Source organism: Miscanthus floridulus, chromosome 8, assembly GCF_019320115.1.
Source record: "Miscanthus floridulus cultivar M001 chromosome 8, ASM1932011v1, whole genome shotgun sequence".
NCBI classification, from domain to species: domain Eukaryota; kingdom Viridiplantae; phylum Streptophyta; class Magnoliopsida; order Poales; family Poaceae; genus Miscanthus; species Miscanthus floridulus.
Window position 1 is genome coordinate 162,669,320 of NC_089587.1, and position 25,822 is coordinate 162,695,141.

At 41.6% G+C, this 25,822-nt stretch overlaps 2 protein-coding genes across 3 annotated transcripts; both read left to right on the forward strand.

Annotated features, from left to right (window-relative positions):
- The first annotated feature begins 1,894 nt into the window (after window positions 1-1,894).
- LOC136477461 (chloride channel protein CLC-c-like) lies at window positions 1,895-14,614 on the forward strand. Of its 2 annotated transcripts, XM_066475630.1 has the most exons (8): window positions 1,895-2,090; window positions 4,977-5,383; window positions 6,049-6,249; window positions 6,572-6,749; window positions 11,526-11,788; window positions 12,134-12,403; window positions 12,494-13,625; window positions 14,030-14,614. In XM_066475630.1, exons 2-8 carry the CDS (start codon window positions 5,088-5,090, stop codon window positions 14,141-14,143), a joined length of 2,454 nt encoding a protein of 817 aa, XP_066331727.1. In that variant the 5' UTR covers window positions 1,895-2,090; window positions 4,977-5,087; the 3' UTR covers window positions 14,144-14,614. The 2 variants fall into 2 exon arrangements, with proteins under 2 accessions (XP_066331727.1, XP_066331728.1); XM_066475631.1 differs by lacking the exons at window positions 1,895-2,090; window positions 4,977-5,383 and adding an exon at window positions 5,481-5,933.
- Window positions 14,615-17,425: 2,811 nt separating this feature from the next.
- Window positions 17,426-22,644, forward strand: LOC136477458 (uncharacterized). The gene is made up of 5 exons (XM_066475627.1): window positions 17,426-17,847; window positions 17,945-18,170; window positions 20,735-20,760; window positions 20,837-21,149; window positions 21,839-22,644. The coding sequence occupies exons 1-4, from the start codon at window positions 17,483-17,485 to the stop codon at window positions 21,087-21,089; spliced, it is 870 nt and encodes a 289-aa protein (XP_066331724.1). The 5' UTR covers window positions 17,426-17,482; the 3' UTR covers window positions 21,090-21,149; window positions 21,839-22,644.
- The last annotated feature ends 3,178 nt before the right edge of the window (window positions 22,645-25,822 follow it).

The window sequence follows — 25,822 nt, forward strand, 5'->3', positions numbered from 1 at the left end:
TTTAAAACTTGTATTCTTCATAGTTGTAAATGGTACCAGGATGATGATGATATAAGATTATTACAATTATTAAGGTGCATCGGTTTCTTGATTGTGGGAGGATGGTAGTCATTTCTGATCCATTCTGTGGGAGATGTTGCTAACATTATTTGATATGTTGGTTGTTTGCTGGCTGAGGAGCATAATTAGAGATTTATTATTATTTTATTTGTGAATAAGTATACAAGATGTGCAACATGCTTTTTTTTCCAGAGTGTAAATGCTCAGATATGCGTGATTCCAGCAAACTTATGACTGATTAGATTCCAGCAAGTGTGGGATTATTGCTCAGGAATGGGAGGAAACCTGTTGACTTGTAGAGGAAGAGAGATGAGCATACTAGTTAGTATTTTTTAGTTGACTTGATATTTTTTTTTATATTTGATTTGATATGTATTACTACAATTCGCATTTGGAAGACATGTCATGGAATATTTGTTATAATCTGGTATAAATAAATGTGTATTGTCATTGAGTTTCAGTACAATCGCAGAAGAAGATAAGTCATGATGAAAAATATATGTTTTGGTCGAATTTGAATTGTAAATTTAATTTTTTTTACGGAAAAATGATTTGTAGAGGCGGTTGTTACTGTAGCCGCCCCTACAAATTGATTTGTAGGGGCGGCTGATGTTCCCAGACCGCCCCTATAAATTGATTTGTAGGGGCGGCTACAGTACCAACCGTCCCTACAAATAGATTTGTAGAGGCGGCTGGTAACACCAGCCGCCCCTACAAATCAATTTTTTTGGACGGTCTGAGAACCGTCCCTACAAATACATAATTTGTAGCCACCTTTTCATAGGAACGGCTGGCAAAACCGTCCCAACAAATGATTACCAGCCGCCCCTAAAAACGTTTTTCCACGTAGTGTGCCGCTGTTTGGTAGTAACCCTGAGCTGTGGTGGATCCCCTCGCTTCCCCCGGTCCGCGAGGCCAGTGCATTAGCTTCTGTGCAACCACATCCAGCAGCACAGCGGAGCCACACGTACGTATCCAAACCGGTTGTTGGCTACCTCTTGGGATACCGCTAAAGTCTCGTGGCTAGAATCTCTTAAAATATATTCGAATTCTCTGAATACGCGAAGTAGAATCTCTCGGGATGAAATAAGCGGCCTGTTCGCTGGTTGGTTTCTGGACTAGTTTGGGCTGGGTGGTGCTGGTTTGTTGTGAGAGGAAAATACTGTTGACTGGCTGGTTTGGGCTGGCTGAAACCAACAAGCGAACAGGGTGAAGAAAAGAAAGTTAAAACACCTCCGTCAAGTGCTCGATTTTGTATTAATGGTCACGGATGCATCCAACACGATCACATGCATGATTCACGTACAGGACGGCTCTGGGGCCGGCCGGGCATCATATGCAATTGACAGCCAATCAATGCATGAGAACCTTTCTGTTTCAGAGAAGAGAAACAATTTAATTTGCATCCTTTTTTTTATTAAAGAACAAATAACAAGAAAGTTACAGAGGTACACAATGAAGAAGGGAGGGCAATACAGACAGACAGCACAATTTGCATTCTTAGAGAAAAGCCAAGAGTTTTTTTAACCTGAAATAGGAGCGCCAACACATGCAAGCACGCAACGGTTTACATGCATGACTATATATATATATATATATATAAGTAAGTGGTAGATAAAGAAATGTATAATACGTACGTTTTGATGATGAGTACGACAATGGTTAATGCTATGGAGTGAAGCATGGGCTTTAATTTCCTATGAATGTATGTATGTATATCCTCCCTCCTAGTATAGTACAGTAGAATATATACTTCAATCATTCAGTCGTCTCGCTTCTAGAGCCAGCACTTCTCAGGCTCAGGCTCTCTCTTCAACCCCTTGTATTTTCTTTGGAAGCTTCCATCCACAACTCGCATCGTTCATCTTCCACTGATGATGCTATATATATAAGGAGCCAGAGAGAGAGAGAGAGAGAGAAGAGAGGATCTGATGATGCTGTGGCAGCTCCTGAACTGGACAAGTTGTAGCTTGCTTGGCTGCTGGATAAGTTGATCGATCCATCAGCGCCAATCTACAAAGCAAGCTAAGGTAAGCTCCTGTATGTGTTTTAACCTCTTGATTGAAAAAGCGCATATAATATATATGCTTGTTCTTCCTTGCCTCAAGCAACCTGCTTCTGCACTTGCTCTAAGCCTCTAGATGCTTAATTAACATGCATGATAATATAATTTTCGTACGTTTTGCTTCCAAGAATATGTAACCGTGGGATATGATCATATGAGATTCTTCTCCTTTTCTTGATGGAACCGGAGACGACTCTTCTTCTTAGCTTGCTTATTGTTCTTTGACGAGAGTTCTCTCTCTCTCTCTTTTGTGTAACTTTGAGGAGAGTTCTCTATCCATTTGTTTTGAGATATATATGATACGAGCGTACTGATTTGACAAGAAAAGGGAAAAAGTGAAGCCCATTTTTAGTAGGTTCTTCATTGGTGTTAGTCTAGATCGATCATGGGATTGGGATGCTTAACCACACTTACGTTTATATGTGTGTGTGTGTGTGTGTGTGGGGGGGGGGGGGGGGGGGGGGGGGGGGGGCAAACAGGAAAGCCAGGCTGGATCCGACGTGTCTACAGGCCATCGGTCAGTGTTCATCTCGTTGGGTCCCACACCTCGTAGAAGGTAGAAATGGAGCCGTGTACGGCCAATAATGGTGTGCTCAAGGCTCACCAAACCCTTGATCCGAAGCTAGGCCAGCTGGTCCGATCCCGCAATCCATTTCATTCGATGTTCGGTTCTGTCTAATTTTAGTCATCCGTGTAAAATGAGCCAGATCACTGACTTTGCAGGTAAGCAATTGAACATAAATATTCCACGTGGATGGTTATATATAGCCTTATACGTAGGACAAAAGAAGGTGCTTTATTGCCAAAAACAGCTTGGAAATTTTCCTTCCAGAAAAAATCCCTTGTTTCAGATTAGTAGCCCCCTCCCAATATATGCTCGTTGAACATTGATCCAACAGCATGTATACATACAGGGGAGAGAGAGAGAGAGAGAGAGAGAGAGAGAGAGAGAGAGAGAGAGAGAGAGAGAGGAGAGAGAGAGAGAGAGGGAGGGAGCAATGCAGTATTTATACGCATACTTTGTTTGGAGAATACGATGATGATGACATGGATCCGTAGTTGTTATATTATTGCCATGAATGAAAATACGATGGCTGCCGCGGCTTGCCTTTGTCTCTGTCTCATCCATTCAAGAGCCTATACTGATTAGTCACCATGATTCTAATCTAAACTAAATCCCCAATACATGATGACCCAAGTAATTGCCATTATTATACAGATATACTACATGGACATAGAGAAGACCGCTACACATTATGGCTCCGTTCGTTTCGCTGAAAAAATAAACCAAAGCATTATTTCGGCTGATTTGTTGTGAGAGAAAAATATTGTTCCGGCTAAAAAAACAAGCTGAAAAAGACAGATTATAAAAGAAGCCAACATGGCCTATAACGCTGATGATGATGGATGGATGCAAAACAAAAAGGGGCAATAAATCAAATTAAATTAAGTTCGATGGTTGGGTCGGCCTACAGCCTCGTCCGCTCTGGATTCTGGAACCAACGTGCACCATGCGCCGCCTAGTAAGTGGCACACGTTGCGTTTCGGGGAGCCACCAGCAGTTAGAAACCTCGCTGAATATATAAAAATAAGCATTTCCAAGTCACCGCAGAAACTCCACGTGGCTCCAGGACCCACCGCGGTGTGCGGCTGTCACTCAGGGAAAAAATTGTATGCGCCCTCCTGTATCCATCGCGTCGCGGTGCATACATAGGGTCAATGGCTGACGCGTGTCTCCCTCCGTGCCTGGACTGGTCGTGGGTGCCAGCTGGAAGCACGGCTTGCCAAGACGTCATCAACAGCATCGCTAAATCAAGGATCCTGATATTTTTTTTATCGACAAATCATGAACCGCTACGGCGGACGACCTCTCGACGCAGACCTGGAGACACGCGTCAGCCATCGACCTGATGTATGCAAGGCGACGCCATGCATACAGGATCCATATAATTTTTTTTCCGTCACTCACCGCCCTGGTCCCCCCCGGCCCGTGGGCCCTTCCTGCATGGCCCACATGTGGCCGCCCATTTCCTTTCAGATTGCTTGTGCCTATAGCGTTCGAATCTGCTGCTGTACACCCATACATACACAGACACACAAACAAAGGGCGCGTTTAGTTACGAAATTTTTTTTGACTTTTAGCTACTGCAGCACTTCCGTTTGTATTTGGTAAAAATTATCTAATTATGGACTATTTAGACTTAAAAGATTCATCTCGCCAATTACAGACAAACTGTGCAATTAATTATTCTTTTTACCTACATTTAATGCTTCATGTATGTGCCGCAAGATTTGATGTGATGATGAATCTTGAAAATTTTTGGTTTTTGGGTGGGATCTAAACAGGGCCTAAAAACACATTTCTTTTTAACTACAAAGTCACATGACGACTCTGATCCTGTATGGCTGTATTATCCGTATACGACTGGGTTACTTCGCTTTAGAAACTTCTTTCATATATAACAAATGTCAGCTTAACTAAGGTATCGTTTAGGTGACAAAATTTTTAGGAAAATGCCACTGTAGCACTTTCGTTGTTATTTGACAATTAGTGTCCAATCATAGTCTAATTAGGCTTAAAAGATTCGTCTCGTGAATTTCATCTAAACTGTGTAATTAGTTTTATTTTTTATTTATATTTAATGCTCTATGCATACGTCTAAAGATTTGATATGACGAAAAATCTTGAAAAATTTAACATTTTAGAGTGGAACTAAACAGGGCCTAACACAACCTTCTTTCATGTAGTCACATGAGTTCTACTTCTGTATGGCTGTATCCAATCCTTAATGAACCCTGGCGACATTCTGAAATCATTTTCAACTTTATCTTCTCAATTCAATTCTTGCAGGCTCTACTTGGACATTGCGTAAGCTGAGAGACCGTCGAGGCAAGGCAAGCCAACAGCAAACGAGTCGACAACACCACAGGTCGGCAGGTCCAGAGCAGAGGCGGGCGTCCAATGGACATGGACGGCAACGGCAACTCCCCGCGGCCTCCTCCTCCGCGCCGGCCGGAGCGGGAGGGGAGCTACAACAGCTACGACATCGAGAGCATGGACGGCGGCTCCGGGGCGCCGCCGTGGCGCCAGCACAACAACGGCTCCTCCGAGGCCCTGCTCCGCTACGACGACGGCGGCGGCGCCGACCGCGGGAGCGCGGCGCGCCAGCCGCTGCTGAGGAAGCGCACCATGAATACGACCTCCCAGATCGCCATCGTCGGCGCCAACGTCTGCCCCATCGAGAGCTTGGATTACGAGTAGGCATTCTTGTTTGTTATTTCTCCTTCCCTTTCTTTTTTTTTACCCCCCTTGACTATTCCTCTTACTGCCCTGTCTGCTTTCAAGTTTATGGTTTTTCTTCAGCCTCTGTCCTGAAAAAAAGAAGATTTTCTCCCCTTCTTTGTTGCTACCCTGGTTGATCTTCTTCCTTGGGTTAGAATTTAGAGTGCCCGTTGCTTTTTAGTTCACTTGGCACAGGGAATTAACAATTGTGGCTGTGATTCTGATTCCTGTAGCTGTTCTTCATGGTTCAACCGTTGCGGGAAGCAACCAGGAGAGTTCCTCGTTATAGGACATAGTATCTCAGCCACTGCCTCCTTAGTACTTCATGCTCGCATCTTGCTTATTCATGTCAACTCTATGATAACTACTACTTGCTTTATGTCCAATCTTCCTTTCGTCTGTAAGTAAATGGCATGTAAGATGGGTACACAATACGAGTTCCTATAATATAAAGCTTCCCAGATATTGTTCTGTGAAGACAAACTATGAACTGGAGCGGTGCCAGCATCCTATATGACAAGTCATGTAATGATCTCCATTCCATGAGTAGTTTAATGGTGACTGAATCGCAAAAGTAAAGCAAATGTGCAGACATACTTCAGTCCTTTTCTTACACCCTTCAATATCTTGCATATTTCAGAGTCGTGGAGAATGACCTTTTCAAGCAGGACTGGCGATCAAGAACGAAGAAGCAGATATTTCAGTACATTGTCCTCAAGTGGAGCTTGGTGCTCCTTATTGGCCTACTAACTGGAGTTGTTGGCTTCTTCAACAATCTTGCGGTTGAGAACATTGCTGGATTCAAATTGCTGCTCACGAGTGATCTTATGCTCAAGGGGAGGTGAAGTTTCAGCTTCTTTTTTGATGGACAACTTGCATTTTGTTAGTTTTGGTATTCTACTTTGTCATATATTGCTTCGTAATCTTTAGCTCATCGCTACACTACCGAAACATTTTGTTGATACTTGGAAATGTTACCAAGTTCACAAAGGCAATAGTTAAGTTCTTTTGGTTGCAATCTATAAAGATTTTCATGTGCAATAGAAATGCTTCTGTGAGAACTAGGGAGCATACAAAGTTGCTATTATTAGTAATAAATGTTTTATTGGATTGAATACATAATACTTCGAAGTAATTAATAATTGTGTTCTGCTCCAGTGCAGGTATATTGGAGCATTTTTTGTGTATGGAGGTTGGAATTTAGTCTTGGCGGCAGCTGCAGCAGCAATCTGTGCTTATATTGCACCTGCTGCTGCTGGGTCTGGTATTCCTGAAGTTAAAGCATATCTTAATGGGGTCGATGCCTATTCTATATTAGCTCCTAGTACACTCTTTGTTAAGGTAAGTTTTGGCTTAGAACCATATGTAAAATCTTATGTTCTAAACCTTTTTGTTTACACCATTTGCAATTTTCTGATTAGCTTGTGGAACAGGATCCTGGGACTAGTAAGCTCAACTGAGTGTTATTGTTCTTATTCATATCATATCATAGTCTAAAACTTAAAGGACTTCTCTCGGAAGCAATATGAACCTGAAGAAACTTAGCGCTAACTTACTTCCAAGTAGCAAGAGAAAGAATATTGCTATTGAATTTGATTTACAGCATTCATCATCCGTGATAATGAACAATATATTCACATCAATGAGCGTCCAGTACTATTTTTTGTTTATATTTTCTTTCTTACTAGGTTCGTGCCCGTGCGTTGCTTTGGGACAACTAAACTTTTGTACTAAAAACATAAAGATCACACGATAAAATAAAAATACTGTGAAATTAAATATGTTAAAGTGACATTTAATCCAAAAGGCAAAGTTCATGAAATTAACATAGTCACGGAGAGCGCGACGTCGCAGGCTCACCAACTCTACTGTATACACCTTTTCGTGCGTCACAGCGGCGACAAATAATGCCCTGATAATTTGAGCATGAACATGTTGTATTGTTACAAAAAAACGATAATGTGAGCGTGATGTTCGGAATGTCAATATTAGAAATTGAATTTTGTGCATGGCTAAAATTCTTATTGATGGTTTGCAATCATCAAGGTATGCATTTATAGTTTTGTACATTTGTGCACACGCACTAAAAAGTTCATATCACCATAACAAGATTAATTGATTCCTTAACTTTTTAGAACTAACCATCTCTTAGAACGCTTCAACCAAAAAATGCTTAGTCACAGACTTACAACCGCCATGTGTCAAACAAGAAAAATATCTCATGTTACCACTTCCATTATATCACTATTTTTCTATCCTCCAAATTCAGTACAGCATCTCCTATAACTTCCTCTAAGATCACCAAAAGTAATTGCAACTCTATTTTTAGCATCCACTATTTTGAACAGTTGTCCAAACCCAACAATCTCATCTTTGGAAAGCTATCCCATTTGCCTTGAACTGAGTGCCAAATTATGCCATTTATGAGCAGAATTGTCCAAGCATTAAAAAAAACTTGATCCTTTATATTGAATGCCACAAGTCTACTAACAGACACAATCACGCACGCCACTTTCAATACAGATTGCTGTACCTTTTCAGCATAATTTACAAACCTAAAATAGATTACAAGTGAGAATATGCTGACTCAGACACACTAAAGTCTAAAATAGAGTTCAATGCCAATTGATCATAGAATTGCTATTTTCAATAATGCTTTGATAGATTTTTAGTTTTCTTGTGTTTCCTAAATGCAGAGACCATAAGATTTTGGTTATCAAGAAAAAAGGGTAAGCAGCTGCATGCCATACCTGATCCAACCATACTGTTCATTTGCAAGTGATTTGGCCCCCAACCTTATATGCTGATCATGCCATTTGCTCAAGGTGTCGCTTTCGCTGGAGCTCAACAACCTAAAAGAAAACAGAAGAAATACATGAGCCAATAGTGTTAGAACATGCACAGGTGGAAGGAAAGCCCATGTATATATTCACCCAAATTGGTTTGCTTAGGAATACATGTATCAGCACAAATGAAATTAGAATTGAGTGCCAATTTAACTGGACTCAAACAAAGAACCATAATCACCATCTGAGTATTGTCACACTTTCAAAACAGGGATAAGCCACAAACAAATATCAAAACAACAATGGCTAGATTGTAAGCCTGTAAACAAAAAAAATATCATAACAATGGCTAGCTATTTCTTGACTCAATGCACTGACGAGCAAATCGGAGAAACCTAACTTCTTAACCATCTTCAGAAACTCGCACCGTTGAATAATAATGTTTGTGGCTTCTTGATATGTTTTTAGGGATCCTTTATTGTAAATCCCAAGTAATTTTTGTCCTGCACGTACCACAACAGTCACATCTCAGCTGTTAATATCATGAATTTTTGAACAATAGTCATATACAGTTTGAAAAGGATGATTCCACCTTCCTTTTTCAGAGTATAGTGCACATATGTATTTTTATTATGACATTTGAGTGTACACACTATCTCTTATAGAGCATACTTGTAAGTACTCCTATTTTTATACAGTTCGTGCATTAGAAAGTACACTTTGCCCTTATACTGAACCAAAGAACAACCTTTGCCCTTCAAATACCAAAGTAATAAGTACTTAATGCCTAGATTTCTAGTACCAATAGTGATAACTGCAGGCACAACCGTTGTCCAACCAAACAAGACATTGGCGTGACTGTTTCGTAATTAGAGCCCGATTCATAACACATATTAACAGACTACAGTAAATGAATAATCCAAATGGGAAGGACTGAGAGAAGGTGGACAAGGTAAAATGAAGCAAGAGCAGCGGGCTCACCAAGGCTTGCGCTGTTGCGCTCGAGAAACTCGGCTGCGCTCACCACCGCCTTCAAAACACAAACAGAAACCTATCAATGTACTATCAAAAGTCTAGTGAGCAAAAATACACCTGAATACCTTTTTATTGATTTTTCATCACTAAAGAAACAAACATCCTCAGGACACAAGGCTCACTTATTTAGAATTCTGCAAATGGATTGAATGAAGGCTCAGTTGCAACAACGCAATATGCTGGAATTTGGTTGCAGATGCTTCCTGAGTTAATATTATTTGTTGAAATAGGTAGCTAGGTAGCTGTCAAAATAAGATCGTTGAGCGAGCACCAAACCCCAATCCCAACTGAGAGAAAGGGAGCTCAGTTTTTTGATGAACTGGAAGCTGTTGGCCGTGGCAAGAAACAGAACAAAAATTGGTTAAGCCGTTACTTTGTTGCAGAACATCGAAGGGACAATATGAATATATTCTATTTTCTAGACACCATTTGGTCACAAATAATCTGAAGCACAATGAATATAAACTGCAACTTTTCCCAGAAATTATTTATGTATGAAATCCGTATAGTTTCTAATTGAACAATGCAAATGAATACAGAAGTACTTGATTAATTGTAGCAGCTGAGGACAAGCATATCACACATATTTTTTTGAATAGATTGTTAGCGCTGAGGTTTCCACAAATGAAGTCGACTTACCTTCATGGAGATCCCGCTCGGATGGTTCTACTTGGCTACTTTGTGTCTCATGCTTCTTCATCAGTGTGCTGTATACAAATGCAATGCGAGCATGCGGCTGGCTCCCCATTTACATGAACCCTGAAGCTGCTTATAACGAAAGGCTTGTCATCGGTGTGTGTTGCTATACAACAGAAAGAGCTGAATTTTTTTTTCAAGGAATAGCCCTACTTCCTTCGCCTGGGTGCTATTATCAGTAAGGGCTAAGAACTCAAATATTCAACATCTTGTTCGTACAGCTCTCTGGGCGGCTTCTAAAGCAAGTAGAAATTCCTACGGCTAAAGGAAGGAGTCCATGCCTCCATGGAGGCTAATAACCCAGACCAGAGAAAGTAATACCTGAGCGACCTCCGCGAGGGCACCGGCGACGCGGACCTCACCCTGGCCTTGCCAGCGGACCCCGGCTCCACGGGCTTCCGGCGCCACCGCACGCTGCTAGTACCGCGACCCGAGGCGGCGGCGGAGTAGCTGAGGGTCTACGCGAGGTCAAGGATGCCGAGTTCCTGCATCCGCTCCATGTTCTCCTGGATCCTCGCGGCCCACTCGCGCTCGTAGTCCCCAATCACCTCCGCCTCGGTCGCCGCCAGCGGGGACGCCGGGCTGCCCGACGGCTGGTCGGGGGCAGGGTTCTTCGGCGGCCGGCCCCGCCGTTTTGGGGCTGGAGCAGCACGTGCAGGCGGCGTGCACGCGGTAGCGGCAGCCGGCAGGATCGGAACCGCACGTCCTCCAGGCGGCACGGAGCAGCACGGGCAGGAGGCGTGCCACGAGTCCTCTAGTCCCTCCCGCGACAGCCGGCAGTGGATGGATCGGCTGGTGAGGAAGATGGAGGACGTCAAAGGCGAGGGCAATGATGGCGAGGACCGCCCGCGACGATGATGACGGCGCAAGATCCTGGTGGGTGACGGCGACGACGGGGCGGCGGCTGAGGACGACGGCAGCCGCGCGTGGAGAGCAATTGTCTGTCTACGGTCGAATCTCGGGGCGCGAGCTGGATGACGATTCCTTTCTCACGGATGAATCACGGGGAGCGACGCGGATGGCGGTTTCCTTTTATATCGCGCGGGGGAAGCGCGGTGAAAGCAGGCGGGGATCACAGGGGCAGCCCAACAACCCTAAGCGGTGATTGTGGCACCAAAAAAATGTCATATTTTACTCTTTTTAGTCTAGGGAATTGATTTTTGCCTTCCTAATTTGTTGCGGCTGTTATGGGGATTGAGCTGATCGCATGGAGCGAGTGTGCGTTGCCTTCCTGATCTGATCGCATGGAGCGGCTTTGGTGTCGCACCTGTGGACGGAATAGTTATGAATGTTTTAGTTGTATAGAGATTAAAAAAAAATAGAACGGTGACCTCAACAGATGACAAGAAACTGGCGGCACTAATTTGTTCTTAGGATAGTGACCCTAAAAGAGTGTCCTTAGTCCTTACGAAAATTACACCAAATATTTCTGTTAGAAAAGCTTATACAGATATGATGTTTGTATATTTAGAATAAGGGAAGGTTCCTTGACTTGGCAGAATCATTTTACATTGGAAACTGACAACAAACTGTACCAATACCAGCATGGGTTATAGAGCTGTCTGTAGAAATATTCGATTCTGAAATCTTCTACTTGCAGATTTTTGGTTCAATACTTGGAGTTTCAGCTGGATTTGTGCTAGGAAAGGAAGGGCCCATGGTACATACAGGGGCATGTATTGCCAACTTGCTTGGTCAGGGTGGATCACGCAAGTATCATCTTACTTGTAACTGGCTACGATACTTTAAGAATGACAGGGATAGGAGAGATTTGATCACATGTGGATCTGCAGCTGGTGTGGCAGCTGCCTTCCGTGCACCTGTTGGTGGTGTTCTGTTTGCTCTTGAAGAAGCAGCATCATGGTAGCACCTCTTTCTAGAAAATTTAGCATTGTTTTTTGGGCTAAATACTTTCACTATTTGACCTCTTGCATATTTTGGTTGTCACAATATTGCAGGTGCAGTATCTATGAACTTTCAATGTCTATCCGTTTTTACCTAACATTGATTTGGTGTTATGCTTTTTATTGTTCAACAAATAATCATTAGTTGGGCATGTGGCTACAACTACAATAGATTGAACAATTGATGAAATTGGGAAAAAATGATATTAGCATAGTTATCTACTATTAGTCTGCAATCTGCATAAATTTCTTTTTTCAGTTTTTCGTATGATGAAATATGATGTTTATATACATCATTTTACAGGTGGCGAAGTGCTCTTTTGTGGAGAACATTCTTTACAACTGCTGTTGTTGCGGTGGTATTGAGGGGACTGATTGAGTTCTGTCGCAGTGGAAAATGTGGTCTCTTTGGGAAAGGTGGATTGATCATGTTTGATCTCAGTTCAACTGTTGCAACCTACAGTACTCCAGATCTAATTGCAATTATAATCCTTGGGATAATTGGTGGAATCTTTGGAGGCCTCTTCAACTTTCTGTTGGACAAGATCCTCCGAGTTTATAGTATTATCAACGAGTAAGCACTCAACTGTAATTAACATGTTTGCCTAACTTCTCTGCTTATTTTAAGATATGATATCATCTATATTATTTAATCTGCCTGCAGGAGAGGTGCTCCATTCAAGATCCTTCTCACTATTACAATATCAATAATCACATCGATGTGTTCCTATGGTCTTCCTTGGCTTGCAGCATGCACTCCATGCCCTGTTGATGCTGTGGAGCAGTGTCCTACTGTTGGTCGCTCAAGCAATTATAAGAACTTCCAATGCCCACCAGGGCATTACAATGATCTTGCGTCACTCTTCTTCAATACAAATGATGATGCCATCCGCAATCTCTTCAGCAACGGCACATCAACTGAGTTCCAAATGTCATCTCTTTTCATCTTCTTCACTGCTATTTACTGCCTTGGACTAGTGACTTACGGTGTTGCTGTCCCATCTGGTCTCTTTATCCCTGTTATTCTTGCTGGAGCCACGTATGGGCGCATAGTGGGAACTCTTCTTGGATCCATATCTGATCTTGATCCTGGCCTTTTTGCCCTTCTTGGCGCAGCATCTTTTCTTGGTGGAACAATGAGAATGACTGTGTCAGTCTGTGTGATCCTTCTAGAGCTCACCAATGATCTCCCCATGCTCCCTCTACTCATGCTTGTTATTCTCATATCCAAAACCATAGCAGATAACTTTAACAAGGGAGTTTATGATCAGATAGTGGTGATGAAAGGCTTGCCATTCATGGAGGCTCATGCTGAACCATACATGAGGCACTTGGTTGCTGGTGATGTGGTGTTTGGCCCACTAATCACCTTTTCTGGGGTTGAGAAAGTGGGGAACATTGTTCATGCATTGAGGTTAACTGGCCACAATGGTTTTCCTGTGGTTGATGAGCCACCCATAACGGAAGCCCCGGAACTGGTTGGGCTTGTGACTAGGTCTCATCTATTAGTTTTGCTGAACAGCAAGAATTTCATGAAGGGACGGTTCAAAACTAGTGTTAGCTTTGTTCTGCGAAGATTTGGTGCATTTGACTTTGCCAAACCAGGTTCAGGTAAAGGTTTGAAAATTGAGGATCTGGATTTCACTGATGAGGAGATGGACATGTATGTGGATCTCCACCCGATCACAAATACATCACCTTACACAGTGGTTGAGACAATGTCACTGGCAAAAGCGGCAATCCTTTTCCGGGAACTCGGGTTGAGGCACCTTTTGGTTGTGCCAAAGACACCAGACGTAAGAGACCTCTCACTTTCTTAGTCAGACATGGAATCGATGATTCTAGTGCTTTATCAATTTGAGTTTGTTATTTGTTTACATTCACAAATTGGATACATCATACATGATATGGATTCTGGCTTTAGATGCATTGAAAGTCATATACCTTCTAGGTGCTTAGTACCTCATTAGTTGTCATGCAGAGTTATATCATTTGTTCTTTGTTTACTTTATATCTTCTGTTTTCTTGAATATTTAAATATATGTATTTAAGCTAGTATATATGTCCAGAGTAACCTTAACCCCTTAACCCAGTGATTACGCCTGCAAATTTATTACTATAATCCATTTATGCATTACCATCTTTAGTTTGGGAAAGTTTCCATGGCTGATGATGGGTGTCTGTTTCTTGTCGAGTGCAGAGGCCTCCCATAGTCGGGATTCTCACGAGGCATGATTTCATGCCTGAGCACATTCACAGTCTGTTCCCGAACCTCAATCCTCACAAGTACCATTCAGCATCAATGGCAGGTTGATAATGAGGCTTTTTTCTGCTTCCCATCTATGTACATTATTCGGATGCGGATGCTGGCTGTATGTAAATTGCAAAGGTGTATCTGGTGTTCAATTGGATAGAGCTCATCTTCTCTACATGGTTTGGCTTGTGTGGATTTTGTAGCATATGCTCTTTTTTGCAATAAAAAAATGTGGCAGTTATTTTGCTGGTGACTGCCTATTATGAGCCTGCGGCAAGAAATGCACAGCAAGTTGCGGAGTAAACATTCAAAGCTCCAGAATATGGAGAGAAAGTGTGTATTGCATATTTGCATTGTTCCTGTAAAGCATGTTTAGAGAACTGAAACTCTTGAGGATTTATCTATAAATAATACGGAGTATATATCTCAGGCGGACACATGGGCGATTGGGACTGCGAAGTGCAGATTTCCTCTTGCGATTGTAAGATCTACTTGGATTGAGATTCGTAACATTTCTGCTCTGCTCTGTTACGATATTCACATGTCAAAATGTGTTGACATCCTAACCGTGGTTCCTGCACAATTAAGGCATGTGTCATGTTCATGCGTTAAGTTCTTTTTTTCAAATGAAAATGGATACGAGCTATTAGAATATATTACTCGTACCTAATGTAACAGAACAGCATGCCACGCTCGTCGGCTCGTGGCCGCCAGCCATCTGCCGACGACGTGAGATACCTCACAGTGATAATCCTTCCAACAGTATGTGCTTTGGATGTTGTCGCGCACCGTGATGATGCCCTTGGGCTCTGGGATCTTGAGCTTGTGGTATACGTAGACGTAATTCGGAACCGTCATGAACTTGATGTAGCATGGCCTTCCGAGTATAGCGTTATAGGACCGTGACCTGTTTGGTTTTAATGCTACATGGAACTAGACTAAAATGTTAGTTGAAGCATATTGACATGGGCCTATTTGTATATTAGTCTGATTATCTGCTATTCTCAATATTTGTTAGATTGTTCGTATATACTCTAGAGATGCATCTGTAATTTCTTTGAAAGAACTAGAAAAACTGTCCATGCCCGTAGTGCAGGCCAGCCAACTAGCTGGTTGAGGATGAAAGCTAGATAGAGTAAGAAATCTATATGTGAAAGTCACTGCTAATGATTCCTTTTTTTTCTTCATAGTTTTATAGGCACTGAGAATGATGTAGTGAAAAATCTCAAATTTTGATATGTTGCTTTGATTATGGGTTGCATTACTTTGACTATTAGCATAATAAAAATGCATTAGTAGAATGATCTAATATGGATGGCAGTTAGAATTGTTCTGAGATAAAAGAAAGCATCATTGCCTCAGTCCTGATATTATCTTGATTGTGTTAGTTATTTATTTTTCCAGAAATTTCTCTGGTTGCCCTCTGTAGCTCTTTGCTTTCTCAAATGGTTATATGCTTTTACATGTTGGTTTGGTCTGTCCTACTGTCATTTCAATATTAGGATTATGCTGTAGCTGGTTTCGAATTATTATGTGTGCATGTAGTGATAAGTCATTTGGTAGATTAACCACTGCCAGGAGATGTACAAGTAGAAGGATCCAAAGCACAAGGCCTATGTGATGGTGCACTATTGGTCATTGCTCCAACACAATAAGGAGTGGAAACTGAGAAAGAATAATTGTGATTCACCGAAGAAGGTGCCAAGCAAATCCTCTCTAGGCTTGGCGCAAGTGCATGAGGAAGATGAGGTGGGAGGAAGCAATTACTGCTCTAAGATTGGAGGCGCCCAAAAACAAGAGGGAGAGGATTAAGAAGGGACGGGACCACGTGTTTCACACAATAGTCCAAGAGACAATTGCAACAAAGGAGTTTGAGGCTGAGAAGAAGCAAGAAAATGAAACAAGATGGATGGAGATCAGGGCCATGGAGATGCACAAGGTGGTGATTGAAGAGAAGTTGCGAGTTCTTGAAGAGGAGTTGCAAATGAAAAAAGTGGAGCAAAAAAATGCAGGATTATGTTCATGGACATTATTGGGCTTGATGAAACACAAAAGGCCTATGTTTGTCAATGCATGCTCAAATTTTGGCGTCGAAGATGGGAGGGAGTGGCAGTGGAGTGGAAATGCAAGGGTTTGTTGATCTGTATATGCATTTTCAGAAATAGAATGCCTTGTTTCGCCACCAATTTTGGAAGAAAAATCACATTAATTTGCACTCTAAACAAATGGCAGCACTCTGAACCAATTTTGGAACTAGCTTATTGTTTGCTCTTGAGAACAATATGGTTTTGAACAGAAGGTAGACCTTAATACCTATTTGTGTTACTGTCTTCAAGTTGAGCATTAGTAGTAGCACTAATAGTGAAATCGGTCTTGTGCTATGGCTATGGTGAACAATCTTTGCCTATTATTTATGAAAGGTTACTTGAACCTTGCACATAGTTGGTTGTGTAACATATCCACTGGTTGTGTGATTTGTCCAGTTCAGACCATTCTATATGCTTTCATATTTAACATAGCAGGTGAGCTTGGTTGTCTGAATGCCCACAGGCCATGGTTTCACAGCCGTAAAATTTTAGTCTTCTCATTATCTAAAAAAAAGTTTCAGTCTTCTACATATTTTTAATATATCTTGGCATAAATTTGAATATGACCATGAGCCTTTTTAATATTGATTGAATTATGTGTGGTAGACATAAAAATAAGAATGATTGTGAGTGCAATTAGAGTGTTCATGAGTTTGTATGAAAATATAGAGAGAAATACAAGAATGGACTATTGGGATAGGGTATCAGTGATCTGCAAAAGTATTCTCCCCTAATAATCCAAAAAGGGGTATTAGGTTATCCTCATTAACATCTTATCGGAGTTATATTGTGGAGCCGTAATACTTTGCCATGGCCCACTATTAGATTGATGCACACCTTTAGATCTATAAAGACAATAAATCATCAAAAGATTCTGATATAGGTAGATGAGAATCTTTCGAGTGTGAAGTATTTTCATTTCTTTCGTTTTTTTATAGTAGACTACAAAGAGAGAACTAATTGAATTCCATTTAGTAGCCTTGTAGCTACAACAAAACACTTGGCAACAACTACACAAAAAAAAAGACAGAACCAATTGCCAAATTGCATTAGAATGATTATTTCAGCATCCTTCCTATCTTGCGTATCATGATGCTTAATCCTCCTTGCGAACGAAGTTAACGAGGTTGTAGATGATACATGATAGTGGCTGCGAGCATAATTCCAGTGCCAGTGCTAAGATGGAGAGAGCTAAGGCAGGAAAAACAAACAGATAAGGCAAGGAAAAACCTGTCTGTTTTTTGTTTATCTTATTTGGCACCATTATCCTTGGGGGATCCCAAACCCCCGACCACTCAGCTCCACGGCCACCATGCTGCCGCTCCACTGCTCAGCTAGCGTCCACCTCCACTGCCTCCCGCCATCTCGCCGACTCCGCCTTGCTTCATCCTTCCCTCTCCTCTGCCGTCGCCTCCGCCGCTCCACCGCCATCCGCGCCGAGGCTCAAGTGCGGCCTCCGCCGCCCGTCTCCGCAGCGGAGCCAGAGCCCCCCGACGCCGGCGCTGTCGAAGCCGAAGCCCAAGGACAGGGACCCGTGGAGCTCCGTGCTCCGACGCTCTTCTCGACGGATGACAATCCCACCCCGCTCCAGACTGCCACCAGTCTCCTCCTCACCGGCGCCATCTCGGTCTTCCTCTTCCGCTCCCTCCGCCGCCGCGCCCGCCGCGCAAGGAGCTCGTAATACATCCCCACCCGATGCCATCCTCTATCTACATCACTCCGCATATGCTCTCCAACAGAAATCTGATGGCGTGGATGATTGATTGCCGCAGAGAGTGCGGTCGAGCGGGGTGAAGAAGAAGCCCAACAATCTCACCGAGGAGGCTCTGGAGGGGCTGAGGCTGGTGAGCGCCTCACCCATCGAGACCGAGAAGCCGCCATCACCGATCCAGGTTCTGCTCGGCGGGATTGCGGCGGGGGTCATCGCACTCATCCTCTACAAGTTCACCACCACAATCGAGGCTGCGCTCAACCGTCAGAACATCCCCGACAGCTTTTCGGTCAGCACTTCACAGTCTTGTTCTTATCGTTTCTTAGTAGTTCATTAAGCACTGACATCGTCATTATACGCGTTTGAGCTTGTTTGGCTAATATGCCATAATTGAAAGTGCTATCGACTGATTTGGTGTGAGAGAAAAATACTGTTCGTTGGCTGATAAGTCATAGCTTATAAGACAAACACGACCAAACGAACAGGCTGATAATCGGGGATTTTGATATCGAAATGACCTATGTACTTGCAATTGTTTGTTGCTAGAAATCGGCAATTAAGTAGGATGCTCGTACTCGCTTGTTTTCAGTGAAGAAGACAATTCAACTAGCATTCGTGAGCTATGATGCAGTGGAGCCATGCTCCCACAGGACAGGCTGAGCACACCTTTGGTCGGTGATAAGCCCTAGCTAAAATCAATAAGCGAACAGGCTGAGTGTTTAGTTGCCCACGTAAAGATATAATCGCATGAGACAAAAGTGGATAAACATGTGTTATTGAGATATTTATTTTAGACAAATATACTTTAATGGTTCTTATTTTATCTTATTAAATCTTAATATCCTTCGAAATATGTTAGTATCGTTTAATATACAGTAATCATACTCTAATCCAGTCATTAGTTGGTGCACGATGCGCATGCCACAGGCCTGGCGTGCTAGAAACGACCAAAAAATCCGTATCCACAGATGCAGGCTGTGGGTTGCTTTTTGCACCCGCGGGGATATAGGCTCTGATGCAGTCATCCAAACATGAGAGGCTGCACGCCACGGGCCTGGTTCGGCCTCCATGCAGCCAACCAATCGAACTGATGTGTTGCCTGTAATCCTGTTCCTGTACACGCCCGCGTGTTACCTTTGGGTCAAATAAGCATTCCCAGTTGTTTAGGACGGCAATTAGGCCTGCTACGGTGTATGGTGTAGAATATTGACTTACGAAATGACGACATGTTCAATAGATAAGTGTCGCAAAAATACGTATGTTGCGTTTGATTTGCGGTCATACGGATCGAGTTTGGAACGATGATATACGTGATAGATTAGGGGTAGCACCAATTGAAGAAAAGCTTATCTAACACCGGTTGAGATGATTTGGACATGTTCAACAGAGACCACCAGAGGCACCGGTGCGTAGTGGAATCTTAAGTCAGGATAGTAACGTGAAGAGAGGCAGAGGAAGACCGAAGTTGATTTGGGGAGAGGCAATAAAAGGAGACTTGAAAGGATGGAATATACCCAAAGACTTAGCCTTAGATAGGAGTACTTGGAAAACAACTATTCACGTGCCTAAACCTTGATTGCTTCTGTTAGGTTTCAACTCTAGCCTACGAACTTAAAGGCTTTGTTGTTGTTGTGTTGATGTTGTAAGCCATTCCCAGTTGTTCTGGACGTGGACGTTTGTAGTGCTCGACGCATGCAAGCTCATGCGGAGCACATCCAGGTCTATAGGGAGATGTGTGCTATGCTGTGGTTGTGGATGTGGGATGGCACGGCCGGTCGAGTGGCATGCCGTGCATGTAGGGCAGATCACTGCCACTATTAGGAGTTGTTGTTCTCTTTATATTAAGTGAAGCATACGGAAAACGCTGCCAGTTCTAGCAGCACAAAAGATCGGGTGACTGGGTGATCACCGGCGTTGTGTGCTCGCCGGAATTTACAACATTATAATCATAAGAGTTTGTTTTTTTGCTTTGTGTGTCTGGGTATGGGCTGGCTAGGTGGTGTTCCTTCTCAGGTCTTTGGACTTTGGATGTTTCAGTGTTAACATTTTGAATTTTCTCAAGCAATATAACTTTTACTTTGTATGTTTACATTGTAACACTTTCTGTGCAACAAACCATGCTATGCATATGACTCCATTTCCAACTAGCACAATCAAGCCAGCACATTGAGCCATCAAGGAATGGACCAGGGTTAAGTTTAGTTGCAGATGAACTGGTCATATGTTTCATTCAAATGTGTAGCATTTTTTTACCTTAATGGAGTCACTAAAAGCAGTGAAGGGCTGATTCGTATTTTCTTGTAGTGTGTCAAATAAGAAACAACAATCTTATAATTGTGCCATAAGCTAAGCCCATAACCAAATTTTATTAGTTTGACTGAAATCTGTGCTGATCGGCCATTGCCATAAAATTAGATATATGTATTTATTAGGCAATTCTTCGAAATGAGTTTGATATCGATCTGCCTTTTTTATGTTCTTGGTTTGGATGTCTCCTGTTCCTTTTAGTATGCTTCTCGGCAAGATAACTTTTATTTTATGTGTTTACATCATTACACTTTCTTTGCAACAGTTCAATAGTTCATCCTATTTGTGCATTGTGTGTTACTGGCAGGTCTCTGAAGTTAAACATTGTAGTCCATATCAGCATTAGACTTGTATCAGTTTAATTGAGTTTTTTGGCTTTTGAAACAAGTGACACCCTCTTTCTTGTTAATGCAAAATGATGTGTATCATATAGGGTACAGTACAATGTATTTTGTTTTTGTGTTGTTTTCAGTATGCTTATAGATAACTAGTTTGTTATAGCTATCTTACACATTATCTAATAGAATCCAATTGTGTTTTTTTCAGGTTCGTCAGATTACAATCACAATAAGGTGTTAAATGATCCATTTTGCTGTTTGTTCTAAGCTGGCTTCCTAGACCTTATTCCACTTATACTGCTCTTTTCAGAACAATTATCACTGGGCTATGCTACCTAGCAACTTCTGTCTTTGGAATCAATGCAGTGGGATTAGTTTTGTATTCCCTCCAACTCACTTTACAATCAATCGTGGACGATGACTCCAGCTCCTCCACAAGGAAGATTACTGAACAAGCTAATACACTGGCATCATCTGATAACTCCACAAGTAGCAGGGAATCAGACAGTAGTGATATGCGTGTCTCTGACAAAAGTAAAAACTCAGCAGAGAAGCAGAGTTAGACATGTAATATAAGTAGCCAAATTCTGAGCTCTGAGGGTACATATAATTGGACAATCATTGTAAGCATTCCTTCTCATCTTTAGCTGAAAAACTTATTCTCATCTTTAGCTGAAAAATCTGGCGGGTGCAATCTCAACTAGAGAGTTTCAATTAAGCTAGTACTCCCTCCATCCAAAAAAGAAGAGAAGAATGCAATTCTAGATTTGAGCCAACTCAAATTGTCTTAAGTTTGACTAAGTTTTAGAAAATATATCAATATTTATATCTCTAAATATGTTTATTATGAAAATATATTCTATGATTAATCTTATGATATTTACTTGGTATCATAAATGTTAGTACTTTTTTTTGTATAAATTTGGTCAAACTTAAAATTATTTGACTCCTTGAAAAGTGAGAATTACATTATTTTGGAATGGAGTAATAAGCTATTAACATATGGAACTCGAACATATTTGTCTGAGCTTGTAAAGTTGTACTTGTTATATAGTCTTGCAAGATTTCTGATTGCCGTTGCCCATTGGCACTCTTTCCTTCTGGTGTAGAAATTGTTGTTGCACAAACTGTTGCTAACGACTTAAACATTATCATATTTCCTTGCTGCTACAACTTAACATTATCATATTTCCTTGCTGCTAATCTCTCTTTAAAAACTTATATCATGTTGTCTAACAACTTGAGATTATCAGATTTCCTTGCCGCTAATCTCTGTTAAAAACTTATGATGCTGTCTTACAAACATTCAAAGGCGGATAACAAATTAACAAGACCTGTCAAGACTCAAGCTCAAGCAAAAGCTGGTGTTGGGAAGTGGTCCGTTCTGGTATGCCCCAAAAAGCAGCTAGAGCTATGAGGCAATTGGGATCATCGTCCATCTGTAAGCTGAAGGCTGCTCTGTGCTCACTCGATGTCACAATAAAAAAAACTTCGAGTAGAGTAATCATTTCGTAACATTTTGTAAGTCTTGTTCTGTATGTATGTCTGCACATGTATTGCCTATGAGGCTATGAACAAAGACACCGGCGTTCTTTTCAGTTTTGTATGCAACTTTTATACGGTGCGCGTGTGTTTTGAAACAGATGCTGGATTTATGGATTGGGAAAGGATTAAGAACAGTAGGTAAATATGCATATTATATCTGATGTTTAACACTGAAAATGCTAGAGTATTACATAATTATATATTACATACTCTATTGCAGCAGTTTTTGTAGAGGGAGTTGTACATAGGAATTTTACATACTAGATAGTAACTTGATCGATACGATATTACTGCTAGGAAACACATGTATAGTAGGGGTTTCTTTATTGCCACATTGGAGTATACTATATTCCTATAGATCATTGTTCGTCTAAATGGTCGTTTAGCCTGTTTGCACACTGTTTAAATGCTACGTAGTGGTACATTGTTTTCGTTTAATCAACCGTTTAGCCCTTTTAAACAATCGTTTAGCCTGTTTAAGTGGTCGTTTAGGCCGAATAGTGGCTAAACAGTAGGTGACCGATCGTTTAGCGTTTAGGATAACTTTGCTATAGATAGAGGCTTTGCTTTGGTGCCCATAAGGTTGATGAAAGGTCAACACAAACATTAGTTTCGCTGGCTGTGGCGCAAAAGGTTCGATGTTTTTTGAAGCACCGTTGCCCAATACGTTGTTTATACATGACATAGAAGATCCATGGTCAGTTTTTTCTTCAGTTTTTGCCCATTTCAAAATGTGTATTCTGTTTGGAAGGCTTACCTTTTCAAGGTGGTGCTAAGCAAAGGGTCATCTCCTGGTGCATCAGTTACCTCCTTCATTTTTCTTCTGACTTTTGTTCCTTGGTCAGAGTAGCATCAATTTCCTAATATGAAATGATGTATCAAATTATAAATCTATGGAGACTCATCAAGCAAATGCATTTGAACGTACCCGATAGAAAATATATTACTCGTATCTCAATCGATAGCAATAACAGAATCAAAGTGGATAAAACAAATAAGGGGTTCTCAAATGAATACCAAATGCAGAAAAAATTGAGCATGGATAGAATAAAGGTGATTAGCCATAAAATTAGATATATGTATTTATTAGGCAATTCTTCGAAATGAGTTTGATATCGATCTGCCTTTTTTATGTTCTTGGTTTGGATGTCTCCTGTTCCTTTTAGTATGCTTCTCAGCAAGATAACTTTTATTTTAGGTGTTTACATCATTACACTTTCTTTGCAACAGTTCAATAGTTCATCCTATTTGTGCATTGTATGTTACTGGCAGGTCTCTGAAGCTAAACATTGTATGTCCATATCAGCGTTAGACTTGTATCAGTTTAATTGAGTTTTTTGGCTTTTGAAACAAGTGACACCCTCTTTCTTGTTAATGCAAAATGATGTGTATCATATAGGGTACAGTACAATGTATGTTGTTTTTGTGTTGTTTTCAGTATGCTTATGGATAACTAGTTCGTTATAGCTATCTTACACATTATCTAATAGAATCCAATTGTGTTTTTTCAGGCTCTTCAGATTACAATCACGATAAGGTGTTAAACCATCCATTTTGCTATTTGTTGTAAGCTGGCTTCCTAGACCTTACTCCAATTATACTGCTCTTTTCAGAACAATTATCACTGGGGTTGTGCTACCTAGCAACTTCTGTCTTTGGAATCAATGCAGTGGGATTTGTTTTGTATTCCGTCCAACTCACTTTACAATCAGTCATGGACAATGACAGCTCCTCCACAGGGAAGATTACTGAACAAGCTAATACACTGGCATCATCTGATAGCTCCACAAGTAGCAGGGAATCGTACAGTAGTGACATGCACGTCTCTGACAAAAGTAAAAACTCAGCAGAGAAACAGAGTTAGACATGTAATATAAATAGCCAAAATCTGAGCTCTGAGGGTACATATAATTGGACAATAATTATAAGCATTCCTTCTCATCTTTAGCTGAAAAACTTATTCTCATATTTAGCTAAAAAATCTGGCGGGTGCAATCTCAACTAGAGTTTCAATTAAGCTAGTACTCCTTCCTTCCAAAAAAGAAGAGACGAATGCAATTCTAGATTTGAGCTAACTCAAATTGTCTTAAGTTTAACTATGTTTCAGAAAATATATCAATATTTATATCTCTAAATATGTTTATTATGAAAATATATTATATAATTAATCTAATGATATTTACTATATGGCTTGAATATTTTTTACATCTTTGGTTGTGATTAGTAACCGGTGTGAGCACTCTTGTACCATTTTTTGTGTTTGAGATGTTGGATCAGGATTGTCTGGTCTTTGTTCTATCCATGCTTATGTGAAATATTGAGATCATAGGTTCATGTTGTTGTGCTGTTACTGTTATATTCGATCTTTCTATTCAGTTTGAAGTGAGTTCTTGTACTGTTATATTTGATCTTTCTATTCAGTTTGAAATCATGCTTTCATTTCACTGTCAATTGTTAGGACCAATCTGTATGCTTATTTGATACAGTTTCTTTAGATCATTAGCTTGCATTACTGATTTGAACACCTGATTGACTGATTTCTGAAATTTGCCCAGGAAGATGATGGTAACATCCAAAAGACACGAGAATTTATACTGCTTCAGGCCGGAGCCCTACGTCCAGTCTTAGAGATGATCGAGCGCATGTTCCTTGCTTGAATGCTCTGAAGTTCTTATAATGGGGGTGCAAGAATGGTGGAAGAGGTAGGAGAGCTAGAGCTAGGAGATGAACTGCCCGAAGGGAAACTTCAGGAGTCTAGAGGTTGTGAGGAATGTGGAGATTCAGAATGAATCCGATCCCCTCAGAGGGATGCCCTGGCCGCCCTTATATAGAGTTTGGGGCCAGAGCATGTACAAAGAAGAAGATTCTTCCGACCGTGGTGTCGTGAGCCTAGGGGAGGGGCCTAGCTAACTTGGCTTGCAAGCTACGCCATCTTGTGGAGTACGTCTGGGCGTGGTTGAAAGCTCTAGTTTGGTTTTGGTTAATTGATGAAACCCTAAGTGCTAACCTAGTTTATCAAGTGATTATGAGATAGGTAGCACTACTCCAAGTGATGAAGCAATGGCAAAGATCATGACGATGGTGATGGCATGGTGATGATCAAATGCTTAAATTTGGAAAAGAAGAAAGAGAAAAACAAAAGGCTCAAGGCAAAGGTACAAATAATAGGAGCCATTTTGTTTTTGTGATCAAGACACTTAGTGAGTGTGATCACATTTAGGATCGATAGCCGTACTATTAAGAGGGGTGAAACTCGCATCGGAATGCGGTTATCAAAGTGCCACTAGATGCTCTAACTCATTGCATATGCATTTAGGATCTAGTGGAATGCTAACACCCTTGAAAATGTTTGTGAAAATATGCTAACACATGTGCACAAGGTGATACACTTGGTGGTTGACACATTTGATCAAGGGTGGTGAAGTTTGGGAGCAAGAGTAAGGAACTCCACCGACGGAGTGTCCGCCCGTAGAGTGCGAACAGTCCGACGGTGCCACCGGCGCCCTAGATAGAAAAATTGGAGGTCACTATAAGTGATCGGACGCTGGCCTTGGTTGGACCGGAGCGTCCGGTCAGTGGCAGCAGAGGGCGCGTGTTTTGGTCTTCGACCGGACGCTGGCGCTAAAAGCGACCGGACGCTGGTAGGGTGCGTCCGGTCAGTGCTGACGTACGCTGACGTAGGGCATACAGAAGAGAAGTTGAGTGACCGGACGCTGGGTGAGTCCGGTCGTGAAATCTCATGTTTGGAACC

What these genes read in the sequence shown, in the direction of transcription:
- LOC136477458 (XM_066475627.1), top strand. Translation starts at nt 17,483, where the DNA reads ATGCTGCCGCTCCACTGCTCAGCTAGCGTCCACCTCCACTGCCTCCCG. An exon ending in ACATCCCCGACAGCTTTTCG is followed by an intron (nt 18,171 to 20,734) that starts GTCAGCACTTCA and finishes TGTTTTTTTCAG; the next exon opens with GTTCGTCAGATTACAATCAC. An exon ending in CAGATTACAATCACAATAAG is followed by an intron (nt 20,761 to 20,836) that starts GTGTTAAATGAT and finishes TGCTCTTTTCAG; the next exon opens with AACAATTATCACTGGGCTAT.
- LOC136477461 (XM_066475630.1), top strand. Translation starts at nt 5,088, where the DNA reads ATGGACATGGACGGCAACGGCAACTCCCCGCGGCCTCCTCCTCCGCGC. An exon ending in GTTTATAGTATTATCAACGA is followed by an intron (nt 12,404 to 12,493) that starts GTAAGCACTCAA and finishes ATCTGCCTGCAG; the next exon opens with GAGAGGTGCTCCATTCAAGA. An exon ending in TTGTGCCAAAGACACCAGAC is followed by an intron (nt 13,626 to 14,029) that starts GTAAGAGACCTC and finishes TGTCGAGTGCAG; the next exon opens with AGGCCTCCCATAGTCGGGAT.